The sequence below is a fragment of the Corella eumyota genome, chromosome 1 (genome assembly GCF_963082875.1).
Source record: "Corella eumyota chromosome 1, kaCorEumy4.1, whole genome shotgun sequence".
Classification (NCBI taxonomy): Eukaryota; Metazoa; Chordata; class Ascidiacea; order Phlebobranchia; family Corellidae; genus Corella; species Corella eumyota.
The window spans coordinates 2,526,005-2,551,481 of record NC_137490.1 but is presented as its reverse complement, the minus strand read 5'-3'; the positions used below and the strand labels follow the sequence as shown (position 1 = coordinate 2,551,481).

At 29.6% G+C, this 25,477-nt stretch overlaps 7 protein-coding genes across 7 annotated transcripts; 3 read left to right on the top strand and 4 right to left on the bottom strand.

The window, feature by feature from the left end:
• Positions 1-73: 73 nt before the first annotated feature.
• LOC145748592 (nonsense-mediated mRNA decay factor SMG8-like) lies at positions 74-2,919 on the bottom strand. Its single transcript, XM_082564971.1, has one exon. It carries the CDS (start codon positions 2,876-2,878, stop codon positions 149-151), a length of 2,730 nt encoding a protein of 909 aa, XP_082421097.1. The 5' UTR covers positions 2,879-2,919; the 3' UTR covers positions 74-148.
• An 11-nt stretch (positions 2,920-2,930) lies between these two features.
• On the bottom strand, positions 2,931-3,769 carry LOC145748576 (large ribosomal subunit protein bL17m-like). The gene has a single exon (XM_082564970.1). It carries the CDS (start codon positions 3,639-3,641, stop codon positions 3,069-3,071), a length of 573 nt encoding a protein of 190 aa, XP_082421096.1. The 5' UTR covers positions 3,642-3,769; the 3' UTR covers positions 2,931-3,068.
• An 854-nt stretch (positions 3,770-4,623) lies between these two features.
• LOC145764012 (galactosylceramide sulfotransferase-like) lies at positions 4,624-6,759 on the top strand. The gene is made up of 6 exons (XM_082575573.1): positions 4,624-4,851; positions 4,973-5,133; positions 5,494-5,706; positions 5,819-5,966; positions 6,081-6,206; positions 6,318-6,759. Exons 1-6 carry the CDS (start codon positions 4,624-4,626, stop codon positions 6,666-6,668), a joined length of 1,227 nt encoding a protein of 408 aa, XP_082431699.1. The 3' UTR covers positions 6,669-6,759.
• A 492-nt stretch (positions 6,760-7,251) lies between these two features.
• On the top strand, positions 7,252-10,635 carry LOC145763548 (lysine-specific demethylase 2A-like). The gene is made up of 2 exons (XM_082575017.1): positions 7,252-7,530; positions 7,941-10,635. Exons 1-2 carry the CDS (start codon positions 7,302-7,304, stop codon positions 10,364-10,366), a joined length of 2,655 nt encoding a protein of 884 aa, XP_082431143.1. The 5' UTR covers positions 7,252-7,301; the 3' UTR covers positions 10,367-10,635.
• A 79-nt stretch (positions 10,636-10,714) lies between these two features.
• Positions 10,715-11,402, bottom strand: LOC145763550 (U6 snRNA-associated Sm-like protein LSm3). The gene has a single exon (XM_082575019.1). It carries the CDS (start codon positions 11,292-11,294, stop codon positions 10,980-10,982), a length of 315 nt encoding a protein of 104 aa, XP_082431145.1. The 5' UTR covers positions 11,295-11,402; the 3' UTR covers positions 10,715-10,979.
• Positions 11,403-11,614: 212 nt separating this feature from the next.
• On the bottom strand, positions 11,615-12,519 carry LOC145763549 (3-oxoacyl-[acyl-carrier-protein] reductase FabG-like). The gene has a single exon (XM_082575018.1). The coding sequence runs from the start codon at positions 12,392-12,394 to the stop codon at positions 11,615-11,617; it is 780 nt and encodes a 259-aa protein (XP_082431144.1). The 5' UTR covers positions 12,395-12,519.
• Positions 12,520-13,201: 682 nt separating this feature from the next.
• On the top strand, positions 13,202-25,258 carry LOC145763547 (lysosomal alpha-mannosidase-like). Its single transcript, XM_082575016.1, has 25 exons — positions 13,202-13,436; positions 13,697-13,799; positions 14,292-14,465; positions 15,206-15,299; positions 15,413-15,512; positions 15,706-15,838; positions 16,379-16,524; positions 16,927-17,043; positions 17,239-17,433; positions 17,690-17,768; positions 18,138-18,230; positions 18,733-18,851; positions 19,175-19,303; positions 19,844-19,954; positions 20,123-20,221; positions 20,434-20,575; positions 20,785-20,864; positions 20,999-21,055; positions 21,354-21,451; positions 21,831-21,902; positions 22,247-22,415; positions 22,729-22,953; positions 23,724-23,864; positions 24,231-24,345; positions 24,997-25,258. The coding sequence occupies exons 1-25, from the start codon at positions 13,353-13,355 to the stop codon at positions 25,122-25,124; spliced, it is 3,003 nt and encodes a 1,000-aa protein (XP_082431142.1). The 5' UTR covers positions 13,202-13,352; the 3' UTR covers positions 25,125-25,258.
• Positions 25,259-25,477: the final 219 nt, after the last annotated feature.

The following is a 25,477-nucleotide window of genomic DNA, read 5'->3' as shown; positions in this document are numbered from 1 at the left end:
AACAGATAGCTATTTAATAAAATTAAATTTATTTAATAAATCATACACTTAAACTTAGTGTTTACAAGCAATATCATAACTAAAAATCAAATTTAAAGCAGTTAGCAATAACATATTTAAAATTGCAAACATTAGTGTGTTAAACATATTAATCAACGTTAACACAGAGCATTTTTGTCACTTTCCAATCTGATAACTGAGTTGAGTCTTTTGGTTGAATGTGTGACCCCATGTCACTTAAATACACAAATGGCAACCTTAACACCCATACCGAATTTGACCTTAAAGGAATTTCCCTTTGGCTGGGGTAAAAAGTCGGCGTAGGTTGGGGTCCTGGTATAACTTGGGGTCGCATTGTGATGTGGACACTGTTTTCTTGTGGGGTGACTACAATGATTCTCATTAATTGACCCGTTAATGTTTTACCCGATCGTCCAGACACGGGGCTTGATGTGTAAAGGGGCATGTCACTCTCTAATATTGGCTGTATTGGGTCCCTTACAACCCCACTGTTTGACACTTTTACTGCTTTATCGGGTGCAGAACAAATAAACCTTTGACCCCTTGGTGTTTCGTATTCATACCCAACATAAGCACAGGTTGTTGCTTCTCTCTGCATCAACTTTGTTTCTTTGATCGTCATTTTTCGGGCTTCACCCGGTACGGGCCAATGTGTAGTCCCAGGTTCGTCAGATTGAAATGTAATGTCCCATGAAACAAGGTGATTTGTCCCCGGAATAAACCCAGGCATGTCTAACCCATGTGAGGCAACGTACATTGACGCCGAGCCAATTCTGGTTAAACTCCATGAAGAAAATAGAGGCAACATGCCATCTACACATAAAGAATGCACCATACCTTCTGTGTATGTAACTGGGACTTCGTCGTTTTCAACCGTGTTAACTTCTGGCACAGAGTCTGAATTTAAACTGAACTCGAAATTATTTACAGTTGATTGTGGCCTGGTATCAGACTGAGATGTTTTCGGGTTAATTTCACTTTCCTGGGTTGAGTGATCACTTGTCTCATGTTTAACCTGCGATGTTTCCTTTTGGCTTATTGCTGTTTCTAGTGTCAAATCTGGTGTGTCGGGTGAATCAAGATGTAATTGTTCCACGAATTCATGAAGCTCTGAAGACACAACTGCAACAGTCGGAGACTTTTCAACTTTTTCTACAAAATGGATCGGAAATTTGTAGATGTCACATTCTGGTAAAGACAAAACTCTCTGCGCAAGTTTTTGGTAAAAATCATAATTTGCCTCTTTAAGTGTAAATGGATCTTCTCTTGGTCCTTGTATTCTTCCACAGTTGCTAGCGGCAACAGATCGTGATCGTGAAGAATGAAACATCACAGGTGGGTTTGCATCAGGTTGAGGTCGCGAGTTCACGCCGGGAAGATCATGAAAACGATGAACACAATGTCGGCTTGTAAGCGATCGAACTTCACATAAACGCCGGCCGTCATTCCAAAAAGCATTACAATCATCCCCAACATGCTCTCGAAATCGATCCTTAGCTGGGCCACGTGCATATAGGTTGTAATGAGCTAATGCTTGAGCTAACTGGTTCCCATGAACTTTACTCGTGTAGTGCATCGGTAAGTTGTTCTGGTACACAGCATTTGCATCTGAGACCAGTTTGTTGCATCTTGCTTCACTGAACCTTGCTTCTTGATCAAGTTGGTGTTGAGTTTCACGTTTGAGATCAGTGTAATCGTTTGCGATTGAAAATAGAAGTGAGTAAAGTTTGTTTGCAATTTTGTACCAGTTTTTAAGCTGCGGAACTTCGAAATGTGTGGCTAACTGGTTTCGACCAACGCTGTCTTTAAATCCTTTTTTATCCTGAACCAGGTCAGTGTGTTGGGATAGAAAGCTCCATAATTGATTTTCTTTCGCGTTTTCTTCTTCATCCGAGTCCTCCCACTCTGTTGGAGGATTTGTTAACAGCCGATAAGATCTTGAGCGGGCATTTGGGTTGCGATGGGTCTCACAAGATTTTCGTAGAAGATGCATCATGCTTTTAACAGGATCTTCGCCTATTCTCGTGCGATCATATTGTTCTGTCATAATATGAACAAAGGCTTGATTGGGTGGAACAGTGAACAAACAGTTTACAGCATTGTTGGTTAAAACCCGACTGTTTCTCAATATTTTATAAATTTGATCTTCCAGAGTATGATGAAGTCGTTTTAAAGGAGGTTTCTTTTTTTTAGTCAAAGAATCGGCAGTTGGAGTGTTGTCAACATTTGTTAAATGACTTTTTTGCATCACAAATAACAATCTAGGCGGACAAGGACGTCCATTAACCCACCAGTCCCGACCTACTGTACATTCTTTTAAAACATCTTTAATTGAGGGTAACAATTTTGTTCTTAGGTTACCAATGTGGTGAAACAATTTGTCATAACTTATATCAAAAGTTGAAACTGGATGCACTAGCATCAAAACATGGCAAATGGAGAATAAATAAACAAGAGCAAAAACTGTTTCAACTTCTAGAGATTTCCAGAAGTTATGAGATTGATTATGTGATGTTAGTTCTCGTCCTATAATGGCGCAAGCACTAGCTAGTGTAGACACATCCAACACAGTTGTAAGATGCACAAACACAAGTTTTTTCTCCTTATCATAATAACATTCAATTTGTGGCATAAATTCAGATTCGTTTCTACTAGTTTCACCTTCGCTGTGATTGGTCGAATAAATCGGGTAATGAGGTGGAAAGGGAGCAGAGTTTGTGACTTTGTTAATCACCATAGCTTTGGAAAGGTGACCACTCATGCTTTTGCCAAAAACTCCAACAACACAAACTTCATCATTTTCGATATTTGCATCGATTGTTTCCGTAAAAGGTAATTTCCAAGTAGTAGTCTCCATATTTCACAGAAATTTTTAATCATTTGTTTAAAAAAATTTAATTTATATACAATTCTAAAAACAAACATTATTTGTAAAGACATCATTATATTTTGCAAATGATAAAAAATTTAACTGGGTTTCAAAATTTTTAAGCTTTAAGAAATTATTAACACACTATTTTAAACGAGACTTTTATGAAAATAAAACTTTAAGATATTATTGCATTATTTTCTTTTAAAGGTTCATCTTTATTATCTTTGGTATCATTTAATTTATTTTCATCTATTTTTTCTCTAATGTGATCATAATTTTTTAACCATTCATCTTTAGCCGCATCAATTAAAACATTTTGCAAACTGTGTGGATTTTTCTTCCTAACAGGTAGAGGAGGCAAAGGGTTGCCCTTTAGTTCTAGAACAGCATACCTTTTTCCACTTGTGTGTAGACCAGGTTCAGCTACCTGGGGAAGAATAGCAACTCTTGTGTAACGATTTTTATGCTCTTCATATCGAGGCAAAAGAACATCAAAAAGTTTTGCTTTATTCTCATCTGTCTCTGCCCAAAAGTCAAGCATATCATGCCGATATTTATTCGTTTTTCCCATTTTTGCAATGTCAATTACTCTGTCCATGTATTTTTGGGCTTCTGCTGCTTTTGGAAATGTGGTTTCAATTCGTTCATGTTTAATCAGAGCTTGCACTAGCGTGCGTAGGACGCGTAAACGTTTTTCTGGACCACCAAAAGATCTGAAAACGTTTCCATGCGGAAGTCCACGAACCATAATTAACCTAAAAAAGTTAAACGCTACTCAAAACACAAAAAAAATATTAAGTTCCTGTTTTATAACAATAACAGCAACAAATATACCCCAGTCTGTTCGTACATAAGTATGCCTTAGCTTACTACTTAATACAAATAAAAAGCTCTGTATAATACGTTATATCTCTACTTGTTATGATATATAACTGCATTTTTATTCGTTATTTACTTAAATTTAGTTTGTTTATAATTTTTTTTTGTACATGTGCACACATTTCTACAAAACGAAGGTAGTAACCTATTTTGGCAAAATCCGATACTTCATTTATTAAATTTATATCAAAAGTGCATTAAGTTTTGTTTGTATTCTAAAAAATAGTCATTCATTTTTAACAAATTAAAATATTAAGGTATGTAGTTCAAGTATTTATTTTTAATATTTAAATTTATATTATAAAATGTATTATGTTTGTAAATTTAAAGATTGGCACAAAGAAACAATTTTACTATTATATACAAAATATTCACGTTAACTTTTATAAAATAAAGACATTTTAAGTGATAAAAATGTTTATTAAATGGCACACTTTTGCTGTTTGGTAATTACAACTTTTAGCGGTTAGAGATTGCCATTCACTTTTCTGTTTTATTTATACTAATTTAAGTATCGAAATTTTGCCCGCGGCAACAATCTGGTATATAATATGAAAGTATTCCCTGTTATTTAATATACAGTACACGTATATATAACGCCAATTTTAACATATAAAGTTTAAGTGTAGAAGAAATTTGTGAGTATAAGAAAGGTAGCATTAGGCCTACTAGCATTACTATAAACAACCAACATTAAATGTTATATAAAACTACTTAAAATGGTTAATTTTTACGCAGGCTCTTTTAGAAAAAAACAAAAACGAAATATATAAAAGTTTATTTATTTTACTAGTTTAAATTGGGTGTATTTTTTGCAGAAAAAAGTTTAAAAATATGTTATTCAAGGTAAAATGAAAAGTAAACTTTACATAATTTTAATATTATTGGTGATTATATTATTTTCCCTTGTAATTGAATATCAAGAGACAAGATCAAAACCACGACGCACGAGCGCCAACACGCGGTTAAAAAATTGTCTCCCAGGATTAAGTATTGTTTTTATTAAAACTCATAAAACAGCGAGTACTTCAATAAACAAAGTGATAAAATCTTACGTAGAAAAATATAATCTTACACAGGTAAACATAACTTGATAAAAAAATATATTTTAGAGTAAATTTAAATTATTTTTTAAATACAAAAGATCGCTTCATTGCCATACAATTCTTTTTAGTTAACTTCACCCTTTTTAAAATTTAGACAGTTGAGTTTCCTCGACCTTATATTGGAGGTTACCCTGGTATAATTGAACCTAAATTTATTTCTTCACTTTACCAAACCAACAACAAATTGTCAGCATTGTATGGTCACTTCAGATTTAATCGAAAAATAATCGAAAAATTCGTAAAACCAAAAACAAAGTAAGTCTAATATTTAATCAAACATATTAGTAATTTTTATTTGATGTTGTTATTAAATTTTACATCAGGTTGTGGGTTTGATCCCCATTGCTTTTATGCTGTAGTGCCCTAGACCAAGGCGCTTTAAACGGTATAAATTCATGCTGAGCCAGCACTTTATCAGCATTATTTAATTATCATTCAATTATAATCTATAATATCCCATATTGTCAAAGGCAATTTAAGACTAGGTCGGGGTAATTGATGTTACCTTATGTTTAGGTCGTGAAGCTGACTTTTTCACATCGAGGATAAAGATATATTAAAAAGTAAGTTCTACAAACCCTAGGTATATTTAATTATAATTTTTTTTATTTTTAGATATATTTCTGTGATGCGAGAACCGTGGGACCAATTTCAATCATCATTTTACTATTACAATAAACCAAAACAATTTCCTCCAATGTCAGAAATGAAAGTGAATTGTCGACCTTACCCGTTCTTTCACATCACTAAAGGAAAAACCGTAAATTTTCTAGAGTATTTTAGAATAGCGAAGGACAGCCTAAATGAAACAGTTCCATGGTTTTTCAGGTAACTTTAAAATTTTTATAAAAACATATTCACAGAATAAATTTAGTTTTTATTTGTGCTGGCACTTAACTAAAAGTGTTTTTAAAATTATATTTGTTTTGTTTTAATAAAGAAGTAAAAATTATCAAGGATTTGATCTAGGATTGGATCCAATGTTAGACAATGATGATTTGATCTCATCAGCTGTCAACAAGTTAAATGTAGAGATAGATTTAATGATTATTAAGGAATCTTTGGTAGAATCATTAATATTACTTAAGGTAATCTTTTTTTACAATTGATAACAGAAAACTTGAAGTAACAAATATATCACTGTCAATTATAAGTTTTTTTACCATTTAAATAAAATGTCTTTATGTATCAATTGTTTTAAGGAATTGTTATGTATTTCCTTGGAAGAAGTTGCTTTAATTCCACATAGTAGACATGGAAATTACGAGTATGTTGAGAGACCAAAAAGTGGAGAAGATTTAACAGCTTTTGAACAAATGTTTAAGTTGGTAAGATTGGCGTAGATTTTGTTGTAAATTTGTATAATATTAAAGTAAGTAAATTATTGTCACATATTACAGATAAACATTGTAACAACATTAATATTGTAATGCTTGCAGGACATTGCTCTTTATAAGCATTTTAATAAAACGCTCTGGAAAAAAGTCGACAAATTTGGAAGAGAAAGAATGGCAAAAGAAATAGAAATATTAAAATTGTTACAAGCAAAAAACATGAAACCTAAAAACATTATAAAAAAGCCTAAAAAACGAGAAATTTTTCTGAGCGAAGACTTTATAAACTCTATGCATAACAAACTATATAATTTATCGTTAAAAAATATGGACGTTGACTCGCAAGTAAAAATACTTAAAAACAAACTTGACCCAAATAAATTAACTAAGAATCAAGAATACTTTAACATGCTGACACAGTATATGGTCAACAATAACGGTGGTTGTCCACTTTGAATTCAGTTGCTTGTAAATTATATTTATATTACGATACCTCCTTTTTTTATTCCTTGTTTTGCTATTTATTCCTTAATTTTATAACGTACAATTTAATGACTTCAAACTATGTGCTTAGCAATATTTTGCAATATGAATAATACTTTATATAAATGTTTTTTTATTTTATTGATTGCCAATTTAAAAATAAATTAAAAAAACAAGGAACCGCGGTGAGGTACCGTATCCAATTAAAGAACCGTGTTAGCATTTTGGCGCTAAGGAAAAGAAATAAAGAAACGGTAAAATGCGAAGCTGCACGTATTCACTTTTATGTAAATAAATGTATCAAAAGCTTGTAAAGTATGTTATCAACAACTTAGAGTTGTAACATAGTTATTGTATTGCGCCTGATAGTTTAGTACATTAGACAGTTAGCACATTTTCTAAACAAAATTTTTTTTTTGCACATTTTCTAAGCAAAATTGTCAGTTTGTCGCGTTCTTACTCTCTTATTATCTTAGTGGACTTGTTTGTGAAATTCGAATGCTCTAAAATAATTTTCATTTATTATATGTTTGTTCTTCACATTTAGAATCGTTAAATGTAGATCAAAACCATTGAAAATTTAACAAAACACCAAAAGCAAATGCGATGACAGAGCGTTTCTTACGTCATAAAAGTGTCCCCGTTTATGATAATGATGACGCAGTTTTGGATGAAATCGACGGCAAACGAACTTATGACGTCATGGAAAAAGTGGAGAGTGAAAAATATGAGGCTGATTTTTTGATTGATATGGAAGGTCATGAACTTACTTTTGAAAGAATTCAGAGAGTTGGAATGTGCGAACCAATCAGGATTAAATGCAAAGATGGGCTGGGTGAATGTTGTATACGTTATTTTAATAAACAAATTTCTGTAATTTAAAAATTTGATTATATATATTTATATACCTTTTTTTAACATCTAATAAGCATATGAACCGGCAGCATGGTGTAGTGGTAAGAACACTTGCTACACCACACATGAGGTCGTGGGTTTAATCCCCACTGCTCTCATGCTGTAGCGCCCTTGAGTAAGTTGCTATAAACGGTATGAACTCCTGCTGAGCCAACACTTAATCAGCAATACATATATTATTGCCAGTAGTAATAAAAATTTAAAATGTTAAAACCTTTAGCTTAAAATGGTTTTCAAAATTTCAATTTTTTTTGGTTGGTAGGTATGTCTATAAAATATGATTTGCAGCAATTCGGATTTGGTTAAACTTTATACTTTTTTATGTTTCAGGTATGACCGTTCCAGATAGTCCTAACTTTAGTGTAACTGATATTCGTCAACTAGTTGGCAGTAGAAGAATGGTTGACGTTATGGAATGTAAAACACAACGTGCTTTAGAAATGTCAATGCGAGATTTTGAACAATATTTTATGGGTACAGACCGCAAAAAAATCTACAATGTTATATCACTTGAAATTTCACAATCAAGGCTCGAAGGAATGGTACAGCGCCCTAAAGTGGTGGATAATATGGACTGGATTGACCTCGTTTGGCCACAGCATCTTAAACAGACTCAAGTTGAACAGACTAACAAAATGCACCATATGAAGTATCCAAAAGTACAAAAATATTGTCTTATGTCTGTGGCTGGTTGCTACACAGATTTTCATGTGGATTTCGGTGGGACATCGGTCTGGTACCATATCCTTAAAGGAGGCAAAATCTTCTGGTTAATCCCACCAACTGATGAAAATTTAAGCTTATATGAGCGCTGGACTAGATCTGGCAATCAAGGAGATGTTTTCTTTGGTGACATGGTGTCACAGTGTCAAAAAATTGAGCTTAAAACTGGTAATTCTTTTATGATACCAAGTGGTTGGATACATGCAGTTTATACCCCTTATGACTCTATTGTGTTTGGGGGCAACTTTTTGAACTCTTTTAATATTCCAATGCAGTTACGCATATCACAAGTCGAAGAAAGATTAAAAGTCCCTCACCAGTTTCGATTTCCATTCTTCTCTGAGGTTATGTGGTTTGCTTTAGAAAGATATGTTCACTGCCTCACTAAGAAATCATTTTTAAGAGATGATTTTAAAGAGAAAAATTTAATCAAACCCGAACCCGAAAAGGTTGAAAATGGTGAAGAGGAAAAAAAGGAAGACCACATTCATTTAACACCTTTCGAATACAAAGGTCTAATGAGATTAATTGAAAAGTTAGAATATGGTTCAAATGATTCAGAAGACATCCCAGAAGGAATTATTAACCCAACAGAATTAATTGCGGCTGGTAAATCTCTACTATTTAATCATTCTGGTGACGACCAAGAGTTAGCTGTTTCTGGAAAACCAAAAGCATTTTGGCCAAATTTAATAAGGTCTGGAGTACCGATACCAAAGCCAATCAAAAGAATAAAATCCATAGGAACCCCATCACCTGCTGGGCCTAAAAAGAACACTTCTAGGGTGAGAAGGGTCCGCTGTAAGCAATGTACGGCTTGTTTAAGGAGCGATTGCATGGAATGCGTGTTCTGTAGGGACATGAAAAAACATGGAGGTCCAGGAACGATGAAACAAACTTGTATGTTAAGGAGATGTCTAAATCCTCTTCTTCCTTCTACATCTAAAGAGGATAGGACACCAACTCCAGTTGCTCCTCCTATTCCAAGACCTGTGTCACCAGTTGTTGCAGCTTCACCCTCTACTAATAAACGTGGCAAGCGAAGACTTAGTTCAATTGAAGCTACAACTCCAGTTAAAACGATCAAAATAGAAGAGTTGGAAGAAGAAGAACCTCCTTATGTTAAACCAATCCCCGCTGTTGTTTTGCCAAAATTGTCAGCGGAGAGTTTATCTAAATACACAATTCCTCCTGCTCATTTTAGTAATGGAGATGGTGATAATAAAGAAAACGGTTTGGATCGATTATTATGGTTAAAAATATTAAAATACCTCGACCCAGTGGATTTGTGTTCTTGTATGAAAGTTTGCAAGAACTTTTTAAAGTGGTCAGGTGCACCTAAACTTTGGAAACAAATAAATTTAGTTGGGAAAAAACTAACTCCAGAGACATTACAATGTATAGCAAGAAGATCTCCAACTTCTCTGAACTTATCCGACACAAATATTAGTTACAAACAAATGTCTTGGCTCATTGAAAGAATACCATCACTACGAGAGTTAAGACTTGAAAAATGTTCATGGGCAGCGGTTGCTGCTTTATCAACTGCCTCCTGTCCTCCTTTAAACATACTCGATCTATCTTGGGTTACTGGGTTGGATGATTCTCATATAAAACAACTTTTGTCAACCCCAAAAGATGCAAGACCCGGCCAGAAAATTTCCAGCACGAGATTGAGATTCTGTCAAGAAATATCTTTAGTTGGAACCGAAGTTTCAAACTCAGGACTCAAGTTGTTGGCAAGATCTCTTCCTCATTTAAAATATATTAATCTCAGTTTTTGTAGAATTACCAGCGACGGTATCGAACACCTTATTAATACTGACACCATGACTTCTTTATCCTCAATTATTGCACAACACTGCCACCTACTGGACGAAACTGTGTTTGATCATTTCTCCAAGCTTCAAAAAATATCGGAAATCGATCTGAGAGGTTGTAAAAAAATCCAAACATTAGACTTTTTAAAATTTCGGAAGAGTTGTGTAATTAAAGTTGCAATGCCAGAAGAATTCCATATAGTAGCTTTATGACAATATTAAAAACAAAGTAAACCCAACCACTTACCTATGTATAATACAGTTGGTTTATGCCACTATATTTTCTACTAAAATTTTTTTTTTAAATAAATAAAAATAATTCTGAATTTTTAATTGTATTTCCGTAATAGCTTATTAATTTTTCATTGCCTTTAAATAGTTTTTGATTTAATAATGCTCGCAATCTACTTCATAGTTTGTATAGTTTTAGTTTGTTGCATGTTTTTTTTTGTAGTTATTTACTAATAATGAGTTTTATTTTTTTGCCCATTTATTACAAATTGTTCATATTATTTTCTGTTCTTTCATTTTTTTTAAATAAATTTTGTTTTAGTTACAAAATACAGTGTCAAATTTTTATTTTTGTAATATGTTTTTTTAGAACAAAATTAGAACAAACAGTTCACTCAGAATTGTTAATTGTTAAGAGAAATAATAGGACATACAAAACATATAAAAAATGACTTGGTCTGCTGATTCAACTTTGATGATTATAACCTATAACTAAATAATTGTTTAAAAAGTTCGCAAGAATTTTGAACCAAATATGCTTTAACTTTTTCCAAAAGTTCACATTTAAAACAATGCCAACCCCCCTTAAATGTTTTTATGCACCAGCCCTTAAAGGGGGTGATACTAAAATCACTCCATCTCCTCTCACAAACAACATCGGGATACTCCTCTTGGTTTGCTTGTAAATCTCCTCGTATGTTTCTTCATCAATCTCAACTGCTGTTACAGTCTCTTCTACATCACCTAACACCATGTTTAAATGTTGATCGTATGCATGTAAACGACCTTTCAACTCTCGTTCATTTCTCATTTTAACATACACCCGTTCATCTAAGCTTAAACGAATTAAATCCAAAGGTTCTTCTACTGCTGGAGTTGGAGCAGTATGCTGTTCTTCATCATCTGCCATCTTGTTTAATTTTAACTTTAATATTTTTATTTAAACGTTGATAAGAATCTAAGGATATAAAATTATAAATTATTGCACATATAATAGTAAGTGATTAGTACAAATAAGTTTTTTGATATCTGCAAATAGTTCTATAAATACCATCACTAAAAATGTGGTGCTATATTTAATTACTAAAAAACAACGTATTAGTATTAATTTCATAAAGAATAAAGTAGGCACAATTTAAAAATATCATACTAAAAGATTAAAATATTCATTGTCATATACGGTCATAATTAATTAGCTTGTAATTCTTTGTCAATGACAATGATATATTATTATGCAGCAAGTCCACCAGTCACTTCTAATACAGCTCCATTCACATAAGAACTCTCACTAGATGCAAGAAACAGACAAGCATTTGCAACTTCAAATGGTTCTCCCAATCTTCTCATTGGGTTATTCCTAATCACTGCATCACATAATGATTTACTCATTAAATCAATCATCGGCGTCTGTGTGAAGCCAGGTAACACAGCATTACACCGAATTCCATATTTTCCAACTTCTAAGCATGTGGTTTTTGTAAATCCAATTACGGCACTTTTCGAAGCTGCGTAGTGAGCATTGTTGTGCATTCCAGTTTTACCAGCAAGACTAGCAACATTCACAATACTAGCTGCGTTATTAAGGCCCTCGTTTTTTTCCTTTAGCAAGTATTTCAGCATGTTGCTTGTAAAATTGAAAACGCCAAACACATTAACTTGTATTACTTCACGAAATGTTTCCATAGGAACGGTTGTTATGGAGGCTGGCCTTATAATTCCAGCTGCATTAACTAAAGTTGAAACATTTCCAAATTGTTCCACTGTATTTGAAATGGTTTTTTCACCAAAAGATAAATCAACAACATTGCCCACTGAAAAAGAAATATTTTCGTTCCCGTTTTCTTTGGCAAGATCATTATGTGCAGATTTTAGTTTTTCTTTATTATTATCGACCATCATAATCTTTGCTCCTTCTTTAGCAAAGCGTTGACAAGTAGCAAGTCCGATTCCGCTGGCAGCACCAGTTACAACTGCTACTTTACCACTTAAACGACCCAAACTGTTTGCCATATTTATGTAAATTTTAAAATATATTTAAAAAAATCAGGCTATATAGAACAAATGTTATTTAATAATAAAAAATAATATGCACAAATATTATTGTTATATATATATAAGTATTAGCTGACTAGCATAATTCTTAACCTAATTTTTCTTTAAATTTATTAAATTTTAGCAGTTCAGATTTTTAATCTAATAAAACTTAAAATAGATAAAAAAATGGTTGACAAAACAGTCAGAAAGTTAACACAGAAGGTTACCTATCATACAAACAACCAATTAATTCATTATAAATATCGTATACACACATTTTAAAATTTTTATTGGATGATGTTGCACTTTCACATGTTTATTTTACTGTTTAATATAGTAAAACTAAATGGAAACACTAAAAAATGGAAACACATGCTTTTTCGCATCATTAACGTATGATAATAACAACAAATATTAAACTTTTTTTATAAAAAAAATTAAATAACATATGTTTAAGTAATTTTATACAGACTGTATATATAAAACTGTTTAATTATGGAAAATAATTTTGTTTTTACACTGAGGACAAATCAGGAAATAAAATCACCGATGTAAAACGAAAGTTGGTTTGTTAGGAAAACAAAAACAAAATCACGTGCTTCAATTTATTGCCTTCGGGGAAACTAAGCAGTCAAGGGCAAATCTGGGGGGGTTGAAGGTCACTTTTCGGGCGATTACAAAGCTATGTTAGCAGCGGTTGATAATTTAATTAAGTTAATTCAACTTTCGTCAGACTTTTTGTATAAATATAACAATATTATTTATATTATTTACGTAATGCACTTTTTTAATGTTATTATTTTTAATGCATATGCTTGGTTAAAATGTTCTTATGTTAAAGTTGTTTATGTTATACCATGCTCTGTACAGACGTACCCATAACACTAAATATTGTTTCTGAATCAGGGTTAAATTTTATGTTTATTTAAACAAAATGAAGTTGCTATTTTTGTTTTTTGTTGGCTTATGTTGTCAACTAAATTACGGAAGGGCTGCGGATTCTACATGTGGTTATCAAGTATAAACATAGTTTATTAAGTATAATTCATAAAATGCAACTAGATACTACTTGAAACATTAGAATAAATACACTCGGGTTTTATTTTCCAAGCCATTTTTTCATAAAAAAAATTTAACTGTAAATAATGTTATAAATATTCATGTAACTGCACCTAAAATTGCTTTAAATGTAGGCTACTTGCCAGCACTTTACAGTAAAAACAGTATGTTATATTTGTTTAAAAAAAAAATTGTAAATTGATTTTTTTATTTCTTTAGAGCTGTCATACTGTTGATCCCACAACATTAAATGTTCACCTTGTACCACATACACACGATGATGTAGGATGGCTTAAAACTGTGGATCAATATTACTATGGAGGTACAATCAGTAATTCATTTTAGTAAAATGTTATACTAAACTTTAAACTCATTTTGTAACCATGTACTGGTATTTTTCATTTAATTATTTTTATATATTTATTCTCGATGTGAGAAGGTCGACTTCATGACCTAAACATAAAGTAACATTATAACTCCAACCCAGTCTTAAATTGCCTTTGGCAGTTTGGGATGTTATAGATTACAGTTACCCAATAACTAAGCTGCTGATAAAGAGTTGGCTTAGCAAGAGTTTAAACTGTTTATGAGCGACTAAGTCAAGTATGCTAAAGAATATGAGCAGTGGGGATCAAACTCGGGAACTCATGTAGTAGAGCCAAGTGTTCTAACCACTACAGCACGCTTTTCGTTATGTAATAATATATATATTATTTTATTTGGTAGCCTATTAAAACATTTTGCTTTTAAGTAGTTTTGTGATACAGTCTTCTGTAATAAATTGTATTTGATTTTGTAATTGCTCCTAAATCAGCAAACAACACTATACAAAAAGCAAGTGTTCAATATATTCTGGACACTGTTGTGCAACAGTTATTAAGTGACCCGACTAAACGATTTATTTATGTTGAAATTGCCTTTTTCTCGCGCTGGTGGATCGAACAAAGTTTTTTGATGAAAGAAAATGTTAAAATACTTGTCGAACAAGGTTAAATAATTATTTAAAGTTGTATCAATTCCATGTTTAATAGGCATTTAGTATTGCTTGAAATAATCATGGTTTTCGTTAATTTTTAGAAAAAGGATTGTGAAAATTGTTCGTTTGATATTAAATTTATTGATAATTTATAATTTTATGGATGTTATTATGTGTACTAAATGCCTTCTTTTATATATGGAATTGATACAGTTATTTATTTTATTAATATTTATTCTAACATTTTATTTATTTTATTTTTTTGTGTTGTTTGTTGTGTTTTAATTCTGGCCAACTTTTAAAAATTTGCATTTTGTTGAAATCAAAAATCAAAAAATTAATTGTCACAAAAATGTCTGCTCGTAATTTAAAATTGAAGCATACACGAAAACCCAGAGAGCTTCAGTTCAATATATCCTGGACACAGTGTATCAACAACTTATGGTTGACCCAAAACGCAAATTTATTTACGTTGAAATTGCTTTTTTTAAGCGATGGTTTGACGAACAAACTGATATTGTGAAACAAAATGTTGTTATGTTGGTAAATGAGGGTAAGAAGGCTGGATTTAAAACACAAATAAATTATTAGTTTTTAGAAACGATATTTAAAAATAAATTAATTTTCGTAAGGTTATATTTAAATTTATTTGAATGTTTAGTATTAAAAATAGCATTTGTAACATGTATATTTTTTTTGGTAGACACTTTTTTCGAAATATTTTGGGTAGTTACTTTTATTTATTTAAACAGGTAGATTAGAGTTTATCCTTGGTGGTTGGTGTATGAACGATGAAGCCGCAACCCACTATAATGCAATAATCGACCAAATGACTCTGGGCTTAAGGTTAAATTATAATTGTAGCGATATTATTTTTAATGAATTAATTCTTTTAAAAAAAGGGATTTTTTTTATTTATTGATTATTAATTTTTTTTACAATAATTTATTGTTGCTTAGATTTTTAAATGAAACATTTGGAGCCTGTGCACGCCCTCGTGTGGCATGGCAAATTGATCCATTTGGACACTCGAGGGAGCAGGCATCACTTTTTGCTCAGGTATTTTATATATATTTTTAAATAAATTATATAAATATAAAAAATATAAAATTTATATTTAAAAAGAAAAATTAGGCAGGCTATTTAATTTTATAAAATGTTGGATAATTAAAAGTTTCTTAGTATTATTCTTAACATTATCATAGGCATATTAATTCTTTTAAAGATTTTTTTATTGAAATAATAAACATAGATGGGCTTTGATGGATTATTTTTCGGGAGATTGGATTTCGAGGATAAAGAAAATCGAGAAAAAACTCGAAACATGGAAGAAATATGGAGAGGGAGTGAAAGTTTAGTAAATCCAACAGCTGATCTTTTTACTGGTTTGTTTTTTATTTATTTGTTTTTGATGTGGGAAGGTCGACTTTGCGATCATAAAGTAACATCAGTTACCTTGACCCAGTGTCAAGTTGTCTTTGACAGTTTCAAATATTATTTTAAATGCTCGATAATTAAGCTGCTGATTCAGGGTTAGTTTTGCAGCTGTTTATACCATTTATAGCACCTTACTTAAAGGGCGCTACAGCATGAAAGCAGTGGGAATCAAACCCAGTACCTCATGTAGTGAAACCAAGTGTTCTGACGCTGCACTATGCTGCCTATTTTGTTTAACATAAGTGTCCAAAATCTAACCGCTAATGATTATTTTGTAGTAATAAATATATTTAGTTTAAATGAAAATATTATTTCAAGAACTTTATATATATATATATATATATACCTAGTTTTGGAAAAGAATTTAAAGACTTCATTACATGTTAAACTCACAAAAAATTATTGCATTGGCACAACTTGCTATGTCTGCTTTAAAATACCTTTTAATTCCAACAAAATTAAGCTAAGATTAAGCTGTATTTAAACAGGTGTAAATGAAAATGGATACGGACCTCCTTCGGGTTTTTGTTTTGATGAGTATTGTGATGATCAACCTATCATGGATGATCCAAAGTTGGAAGATAATAATGTTGCTGAAAGAGTTCATAGTTTTATTGATGCTGCTAAGATACAAGTGAGGTTTTACAACTAAAAAGTACTTGGCTAAAATTTTTATTTCTTTTTATTTATTTATCCTTGATCTGAGAATGTCGACTTTACAACCTAAACATAAAGTAACATTAGTTACCTGGACCCAGTCTTAAGTTGTCTTTGGCAGTTTAAAATATTATAGATTATTATTGCCTGATAATTAGGTTGCAGTTTAAGTGTGTTCTAAGCAGAAGTTCATATCATTTATAGTGCCTTACTCAATGGTGTCACGGCATGTGGGCTGTGGGGATCAAACCCAGGAACCCCCCCATGCTGAAGCACCTTTAAGTTAACTTTTCTTTGTTTATAAAGATACTCTTTTATCCGTTATAATAAATTGATAAAATTTAATTTTAAATTAAATTCTATTAACGATCAAATTCAGGCTAAGCATTTTAAGACCAACCACATAATGATGACGATGGGTTCGGATTTTCAGTATAGTAATGCTGTAATGTGGTATAAAAATTTGGACAAATTAATCAATTATGTTAACCTAGCTGTAAGTTTAAATCTTAATTTCAAAAAGTGAAAATAAAATAATAACAAATAATATTGATGAAACAGTAAAAAAAATACTAAAAAACTTGGTATATATAAGTCTAATTATTATTTGAATAACTATATAAAATAAAGTCAATTTTTTTAAACTTTTTTTTATGATTTTTAAAAATTGATTTTTTGATTATTTTTTTAGGAAGCTAACGTTACCGTTTTTTACTCAACACCATCTTGTTACTTGTATGCTTTAAACAAAGCAAACCAAGAGTGGAATGTTAAAACTGACGACTTCTTCCCGTATGCTGAGGTACCTCATAGTTTTTGGACCGGTTATTTTACAAGTAGACCAGGATTGAAAGGTTACGTTCGGAATAGCAACAACTTTTTACAGGTTTAATTATTTTTATTACGTAGTTTTGTTATGATTCAATTTACATTTACTTGCAAAAAAATGTCTTTCTATATTTAATTTATTCTGAAAGTTAGTTAAAGTTAGTTTTTCAATGTTCTCACTTGTATTTCGAAAAGTATATATTAGATAAAGTGTTTAAAATTCAAGCTAATTTTTTTAAAACTTCATATATTTTTTAACTTTTATATATAATAAAATTAACTTAAATTTTAGTAACCACCAAATAATTTTTTAGGTTTGCAATCAGATTGAAGTATTCTCTCAACTCCAAACTTCAAAAAATTTAAAATCTTCATCAGCAGTTATTACTTTAAGTAAGTTTTCAACAAAACCTAATTCTATCATAACAAATATTTACCGGCAGCATGGTGCGATAGTCAGAACTTGGGTTCATTACAAGAGGTCCTGGGTTCGATCTCCAATGCTTTTATGTTAGCTTCCTTTAGTAAGGAGCTATAATAGCCAATACTTAGTCAGCAGCTTATAATTATCAGGCAATTATATAGCCTTAGACCCAAACTGTCAAAACTAATTTAAGACTGGGCCTGGGTAACTGATGTTACTCTATGTTTAGGTCGTGAAGTCGACCTTACGACATCAAGGATAAATATATTTAAAAAAAAATATATATATATATATATAATACTTATCTTATGCCAATAAATTTGTATTTTATTTTAAAGGGGAAGCAATGGGAGTTGTTCAACATCATGATGCAGTATCAGGAACAAGTAAACAACATGTTGCAAACGATTATGCCAAGAGACTTTATGAAGGTAAAGCATACATTTTTCTACACATAATACATTGTATATAGCTTGAGTATTAAGTACTGTAGCTAATAGCAAGTTAAAATGTGCAATTGTGCTCTTTTTTAATATCTAGTTGGTAGCCGACTCTTAAGGTCAGGATTTAAATTGTCATATTTTGGTTGCAATGCACAATCAATATTTACCCGCAGTAGTTTACTTCCGCACCACAAACGGCAGTTTTTTTTATTCTGTAGGCCTATAAATTCGGTATACATATTGTTCACTTAGATCTATTATAAAAAGATAATAATTTGGTAAATCTTTGAAAAAAAATATTTTGTTAAAATTGAAAAAAAATATTTTGTTAAAATTTTGTTAAAAATATTTTGTTATAATTGAAAATATTTTGTTCTTTTAAATGCTTTATTAGGCGTGATATAATTTTCTGATAAATTTTTGGTCTATGTTTTTATTTAACTTTTAATATAATTTAATCTATTTTATATACCTTATTTTTTTGTTATAGGTCGTAAAAGTTGCAAAGCTTTAATAAGTGAAGCAATAACAGGGACACCTAGTGATATTTATTTCTGTGATTATTTGAATGTTTCAATTTGCAATTACACCCAATTCACTTCACCTTATGTAAGTTAAATAAAATCATTTAAAATAAAAAACTTATTTTATAAATATATACTTGTTCAATTTTTAAAAATTTATCTGTTTATTGTGTTTAAAATAAGGTTTTTATTTAATATATTAAATTTTCTTTTTAAATTGGTATTATAATAAATTTATTGCCTAAATTATGTCATGATATAATTATTTAAGTAAATTAAATTATTAAACTAAATAGGTATGTAAAATGCTTAAAATAAGGTATTATGTACTTGAGCTATTTTATATTAAAACACACTTTTTAACAGTCCGTTTAGTAAACTAATTTCACATAAATGTTATGTTTTTAGTTCCATGTGCTTGCTTATAACCCACTAACTCGAACAGTAGAAACTTATATTCGATTTCCCGTTGACACACTTGATCCAAATGATCTTCAAGTTATTGATCTAACTTGGAATCTATCAATTCCATTACAGGTGTTTTAATTAGGAATATTTTAAATGTTTAAATGTAAAGTTAGATAAATTTTAATGTATGTTTATATATCAATAATTAAATTTAAGTGCGTTCACTTAAATTATATTTTGTCATATTTGGCTGATAGCCGACTCTAAGGTCCGAACTTTAAATGCCATAATATTGTGACAATTCTCAACCAATATTTGCTCATTGAAATTTACTGGGGCCCCACAAATGGCATTTTTTTTTTATCCTGAAGGCCTCTAAGTTGGACATACATTATTTTTCTGGGCTTGGCTTAATATAGATAATTTTTATGTTGACAACTCGAAAACACTTACATATATTTGACACAAAAAATTAAATGTAAACCAAAAATACGAAGACAAACATTACTTAAATTTTTTTTTACATTTGTATATAGTTTTATTTATGTTTTTTCATGTATTAATAAGGGTAATAAATATATCCAATAAATATTACATTTAATGTTGAAAGAAAAATTGACAAAGTTCATTATATTGATTAATATGCAAATTTTAAAATCAAATTTTTAGGTAACCAAAGTAAGTGAGTCCACCAGCTCAGTAAGAAGAAATAGAGGAAATGCTGTTGGAGAGGTTGTGTTCTGGACAACCTTACCTGCATTGGGGTATAATGAATATCAGGTAAGGGATGATTTTTAGATGCGGTTTCTAAATCCATGCAGAAACTGTTTTGTCTTCAGTTGAATTTCTATGACTATATAAAACTACTACTTTAGTCTATTACTTATAGTAGAAAGGTGTTAAAATATGTTGCAATTATTTAAATGCATGAATTAATCTTTAATTTAGATTCGTTACATGAAAAAGTCAAATAAAAAAACAAATTTGCCAAAAGAACCAAAAGAAGATCTTTCCACTGTCGACAAGAATATTACAATTAAAAACATGGTATTATATATAATTAATTTTTATTTAACTGTTATATAATAGCTTATTAAAAAACTTATAAATTTGTAAAATTTTTTAAATAACAAATAAAATCTAAAACTGTTGTTGTTTTTTCAAAACTAAGTTCAAAAATTTTAGTTAAGTAGTAAAGTTCATTTCCTTTTTTCAAGTTAGATTTTATTGAAAATAAATATTAAAATACATTTTTTTAGTTTTATGAAGTAAATTTTGATGCTACCACTGGCTTGATGACTTCACTTACAAATGTAATGAAGAATATTCAAATACCGATATCCAACAATTTATTTTGGTATAACGGAAGCATGGGAAATAATATAAGTCACCAACAATCTGGTAAAATAAATTCCTACAAGATTTAAGTTTCTGAATTTTGAAATTAAAACAAATTTTGTTAAAAACTTGTAATTTTTATTGCTTTTTTATTCACAGGGTTAAGATATTTGTTCTTTTGTATTTGAAAACCTTATGTTGTATTGGCCTAACTTTTTGATGATGTTATTATATTATTTATATCAAATTTTGAATTAAAATATAAATTTTAGGAGCTTACGTATTTCGTCCAAATTCTTCCCACGTCTTCTCTGTTGCATCAAATAATAAAGTTGAAACTACTTTGTTGCAGGTCAAAACGTTGTTTATTATTTGTGTTAAACCATTTTTTTTGTAGTTTTAAAAAAATATGTATAAATGTTATATTGGTTAAATATTTGTGCATATTTTTATGATTTAAAATTTATGTTGTTGTTTAATGTTTAGGGAGATACCCCAGAAGTACAAGAAGTTTATCAAAAGTTTAGTGATTGGGCTTACCAGGTAATTATTAAACCAAATTTATAATATTATAATTTTATTTTAGAGTGTTATTTTATCTAGTCAATAGGTAGCCCTGCAGTTAGAATTTTTGTTTTTGTAATATGGTTACAACTTTTACAAATATTTGCTTATGATAACTTACTAAGAATCATTATTTAAGAATTAAAAACACATTAAAATAAAAACTTTTTAGATGAATTACATAAATAATTAGATAAAAGAATAATGAATATTTTGGTGAATCAGTTTTATAAACGTTTTTAAAAATTAACTGAATACTTTGTTAAATATGTTGCAGACAGTTAGGTTATATACACAGAAAGCTTTTGTAGAAATAGAATGGACAATTGGTCCTATTCCCATCAAAGATGGACTGGGAAAAGAAATTATTTCAAGGTGAATATCAAACCTTTTTTTTTGTCTTAAGTTAAAATTAATTAAATTGTTTAATCTCTTGATATATAAATTAGTATATCCTAATAATAAAGCAAATATTTTTTATTCTTTACGTAGTAGGGCTGACTTTTAGGCCTGACATTAGATAACACTTGTTACTCTGACTAAGTCTTGAGCTGCCTTTGTTAGTCTTAAGATAATATTGATTATAACTGCTTGATAATTTATCTGCTGATAAGACTTTGGTTTAGCAAGAGTTTATATCGTTAATAGCACTTTACTTTATGTGCTCTACATGCAGTTGGAATCAAACTCTGAACTTTATATAGTAAGCATGATATGGTAACCACTAACTTATTAAATGTAATTTTTTATTTAGATTTGACACTGATATAAAGAGTGACGGACTTTTTTACACTGATGCAAATGGAAGAGAAATATTAGAAAGAAAGTAAGTTGAAATTATTTATATCTACCAAGTTAACTCTAAATGCTAGCATCTGATAATGTTAATTTAAAAACCAATCATTTATGTATATTTGTATCTTTTAAAACCTATATTTAATCAATATATATAAAAGAGCATAGACAATATTTTACAAATATATAAGAGAGACTGTGTAAGGGTTGCCTGTGGTGTGTGGATAAATTATCACTGGCATATATTAGTTGTATATAACAGGCAGTTCATAGGGTGTGCAAAAGACTAGTTAGTAATATTATGTCAAAATCAGCATATTAAAAATTATGTTTATAAGAAAATATAACATATTTAAAACTTCAAAATATTTTCAGATATAATTATCGGCCCACTTGGACTTTAAACCAATCAGAGCCAGTGGCTGGAAATTACTATCCTGTTAACTCTCGTATTTACTTGAAAGATCAAACCAACCAACTTACTGTTCTCACTGATCGCTCACAAGGAGGAGCTAGTCTAAAAAATGGTTCTTTAGAATTAATGGTCAGTTTATTTAAATAAAAATATATTTTTTTTAAAAATGTAATTTTTTTAAATTTTATACCTATAATATTTGCTATTTTTTAAATATTTTTTTTTAGTATGTTTATTATTTAATTTTTTTTAACAAAATCTATATTGGTTATTTTTTTAATTTTTTTTAAATAATTTTAATATTTGAAATTTTATTTTAATTTATTTCATTTAAAATTTTTTTTAATAATTTTTTTTTTAGTGTATTTTTTAAATAATTTAATTCATTTTGAATTTTATTTTCTAATAATTTCAATTAAATTTTTTTAAAAATTGATTTTAGATTCATAGAAGGTTATTGGGTGAAGATGGCAAGGGAGTTGGCGAACCGTTAAATGAAACTGGACAATTTGGTGATGGACTTATAGTTAGAGGAAAACACTGGTTGCTATTAGATACCGTGATGTCATCAGCGCAAGAACATCGAGACTTAGCTGAAGAAATTTTCATGGCACCTATGCTTATGTTTAAGAATGTTAGTGAGGAGGTTTCAACTAATATTGAATTAGTAAGTCGATTATTTTTATTTACTTTATTTTTGAAATTATGTCTACAGTTTGGTGTAGTGGTTTAAGCACTTGGCTTTACTACATGACAATTTTAGTTTGTTTCCTACTGCTTACATGCTATAGACTCTTAAGTAAGGTGCTTTAACACCGTATGCTGGCAGCGTGGTAAGAATACTTGCTACACCACCATGGGCTTGTGGGTTCAATACCCGCTGCTCTCATGCTGTAGCGCCTTTAAGTAAGGCGCTATATACGGTATGAAGCAGCATAATTACCGGGCAATTATAATCTATATAATATCCCAAACTGCCACAAACAACTTAAGACTAGGTCGGAGTAACTAATGTTACTCTATGTTTAGGTCGCGCATTTGATCTACCCACATCGAGGTTAAAGATATATACAAAAAAAACATTTAACTAAGCCAAATCTTAGTCAGCAATTTATTTACTCGGCAATTATAATTGATGATATTTTAAACTGCTAAAGTCAACTTGAGATTGGATAAGAGTTATGATGTTACTTAGTGTATAGTGCATGAAAACGACCTTTTCCTATAAGATAAATAAATCCTAAAAAAACTCTATCATGGCCTTGACCTGCAATTTTAGGTTTATTTAATCAGAACAGGAAAACTAAATAGTAAAAGGCATTTGGCATCACTACGTGATATGTTGTAGTTACATCTGTTTATTTTTGGTTAGACTACAGTTAAGTTAATTATTTATTCAAATATAAAATTATGATTTTATTTGGTTTTACAATTTAGGGTTCTATGTTAAATTTTCCACTGCAAGATCAAGTCCACCTCCTTACTTTACAAACCACAAATGATGGATTTATTCTAATTAGACTCGAACATAAGTTTCAGAAAGATGAACACCCAGACTATGTGACAGTTAATATTAAGGTATCTGTGTTATTCTATGCCTTTATCATATACAACATTCTTTTTTGTGTTTTAAAGGGTTATATGACTGAAAAAATACTGGTTAATAGGTGTTTGTTATTCATTTTTTTGATTTATTATTGTTTTAGTGTAATGTTATATAATTTTTTGTGTGTTTTAATTGCTTATATGGTTTTATATGATTATCCTTTATTATTGTTTTAAAAATTAAAAATTCTTAAAATAGTTTTTCCGTGGGATAAAAATAATATTTATATATTTTAAAAAATGATTAAAAAAGTTATATAAGAAATAATATCAGGCAATAATTAAGTTTTTAAACTTGGTTTTTGCCATTTTTTAATAAAAATTTAATTTAATCAACAGACGATGTTTGAGAATTTTACTCCCACTTACATTGAGGAATTGTTGTTAGGTGGAAATGTTAAGAAGAGTGATGTGACGAGGATGGATTGGACTGCCACTGGGAGGCAGAAGAGAGGTAATTTATTTTATTTATTTTCTAAAATTTACTAAAAAAAGGAATTTCAAGTTGTTTATTTTAATCATTTAATGGTATATTTAATTAAACAAATATATTACATAAAAATTTAACTAGATGTTTTTGGTAAAGTTGAGTTTTAATTTAAAATAAAATAATTGAAAAAAAACTTTGAAGTATATTTAAAAAAATGTTGAAGCTAAAAATTTTTTATCGTTTTTGGAAATAAGTTTCATAAGAATTTAAAATAATTTTTTATGACTTTAGAATAATTTCAGTTTAAGGTTGTTAAAATGTTTGTATACCATATAGCTAAAGGTTAAAATAATAAATTATTAAAACTTAAGTAAATGTTGAGGTTTATTTACTTTTTGTTTAATACATGAATCATGACAATGATATTTAAGAATTGCAGAATTAGTTTGCAAAATTAATTGATTTTTACTTGCTTTTAAATGGAATTTTTTTTTATAATTTTATAAATTGATATATTACTAGATTTAAATATTTATGTTATTTGTATTTTAAATATTATAACAACAAAATTATATTTTGCTAAGAATTGGAACAAGTTTATCAGAAAAAGTTTTGTTTTTTTATTTTTTTCAAATATATAATTTAATAGACATTTTTTCAAACTTTATTTAACAGATACAAACCAGGTTTTGCAGTTTGAACGACCTTACCCTTTTCCTGTAAAGGAAAAACCGCATGAAATAGATGATCCATTTAAAGTAGTTCTGCAACCCATGGAAATTCGAACATTTTTAATCAAATAAATCCGGTATTTTTTCTTAGTTTGAAATTAAAGTGTGATTTTAGAAATTTGATTTAAAATTTGATTAAAGCACAAAAATTAAGGTAACCGGTATGCTTAAAATTATAATATTATAAAATTAATAATAAAACATTATATCATACAAATTCATTTTATTTAAAAACAAAAATTAAATTAATATATTATTTTTAAAACTATCATCTTATAATATATCATATTATGACTATTTTTGCTAAAAATATCATTTCAATATTTACCTGAAAATGTACCAAATATTGATTTAAAAATTGACTTTCAAACAAATTAACTGTTATCTTTATATTAGTGCAATATTATATAAATTTTGTAAATATT

Excerpts from the sequence above, each read along its gene's own strand:
- LOC145748592 (XM_082564971.1), bottom strand. The coding sequence starts at position 2,878 with ATGGAGACTACTACTTGGAAATTACCTTTTACGGAAACAATCGATGCA.
- LOC145748576 (XM_082564970.1), bottom strand. The coding sequence starts at position 3,641 with ATGGTTCGTGGACTTCCGCATGGAAACGTTTTCAGATCTTTTGGTGGT.
- LOC145764012 (XM_082575573.1), top strand. The coding sequence starts at position 4,624 with ATGAAAAGTAAACTTTACATAATTTTAATATTATTGGTGATTATATTA. Across the intron at positions 4,852-4,972 it reads AAAAATATAATCTTACACAG|ACAGTTGAGTTTCCTCGACC; the intron begins GTAAACATAACT and ends TTTAAAATTTAG. Across the intron at positions 5,707-5,818 it reads ACAGTTCCATGGTTTTTCAG|AAGTAAAAATTATCAAGGAT; the intron begins GTAACTTTAAAA and ends GTTTTAATAAAG.
- LOC145763548 (XM_082575017.1), top strand. The coding sequence starts at position 7,302 with ATGACAGAGCGTTTCTTACGTCATAAAAGTGTCCCCGTTTATGATAAT. Across the intron at positions 7,531-7,940 it reads TAAATGCAAAGATGGGCTGG|GTATGACCGTTCCAGATAGT; the intron begins GTGAATGTTGTA and ends TTTATGTTTCAG.
- LOC145763550 (XM_082575019.1), bottom strand. The coding sequence starts at position 11,294 with ATGGCAGATGATGAAGAACAGCATACTGCTCCAACTCCAGCAGTAGAA.
- LOC145763549 (XM_082575018.1), bottom strand. The coding sequence starts at position 12,394 with ATGGCAAACAGTTTGGGTCGTTTAAGTGGTAAAGTAGCAGTTGTAACT.
- LOC145763547 (XM_082575016.1), top strand. The coding sequence starts at position 13,353 with ATGAAGTTGCTATTTTTGTTTTTTGTTGGCTTATGTTGTCAACTAAAT. Across the intron at positions 18,231-18,732 it reads TGCCAAGAGACTTTATGAAG|GTCGTAAAAGTTGCAAAGCT; the intron begins GTAAAGCATACA and ends TTTTTGTTATAG. Across the intron at positions 20,865-20,998 it reads TTGAAACTACTTTGTTGCAG|GGAGATACCCCAGAAGTACA; the intron begins GTCAAAACGTTG and ends TTTAATGTTTAG.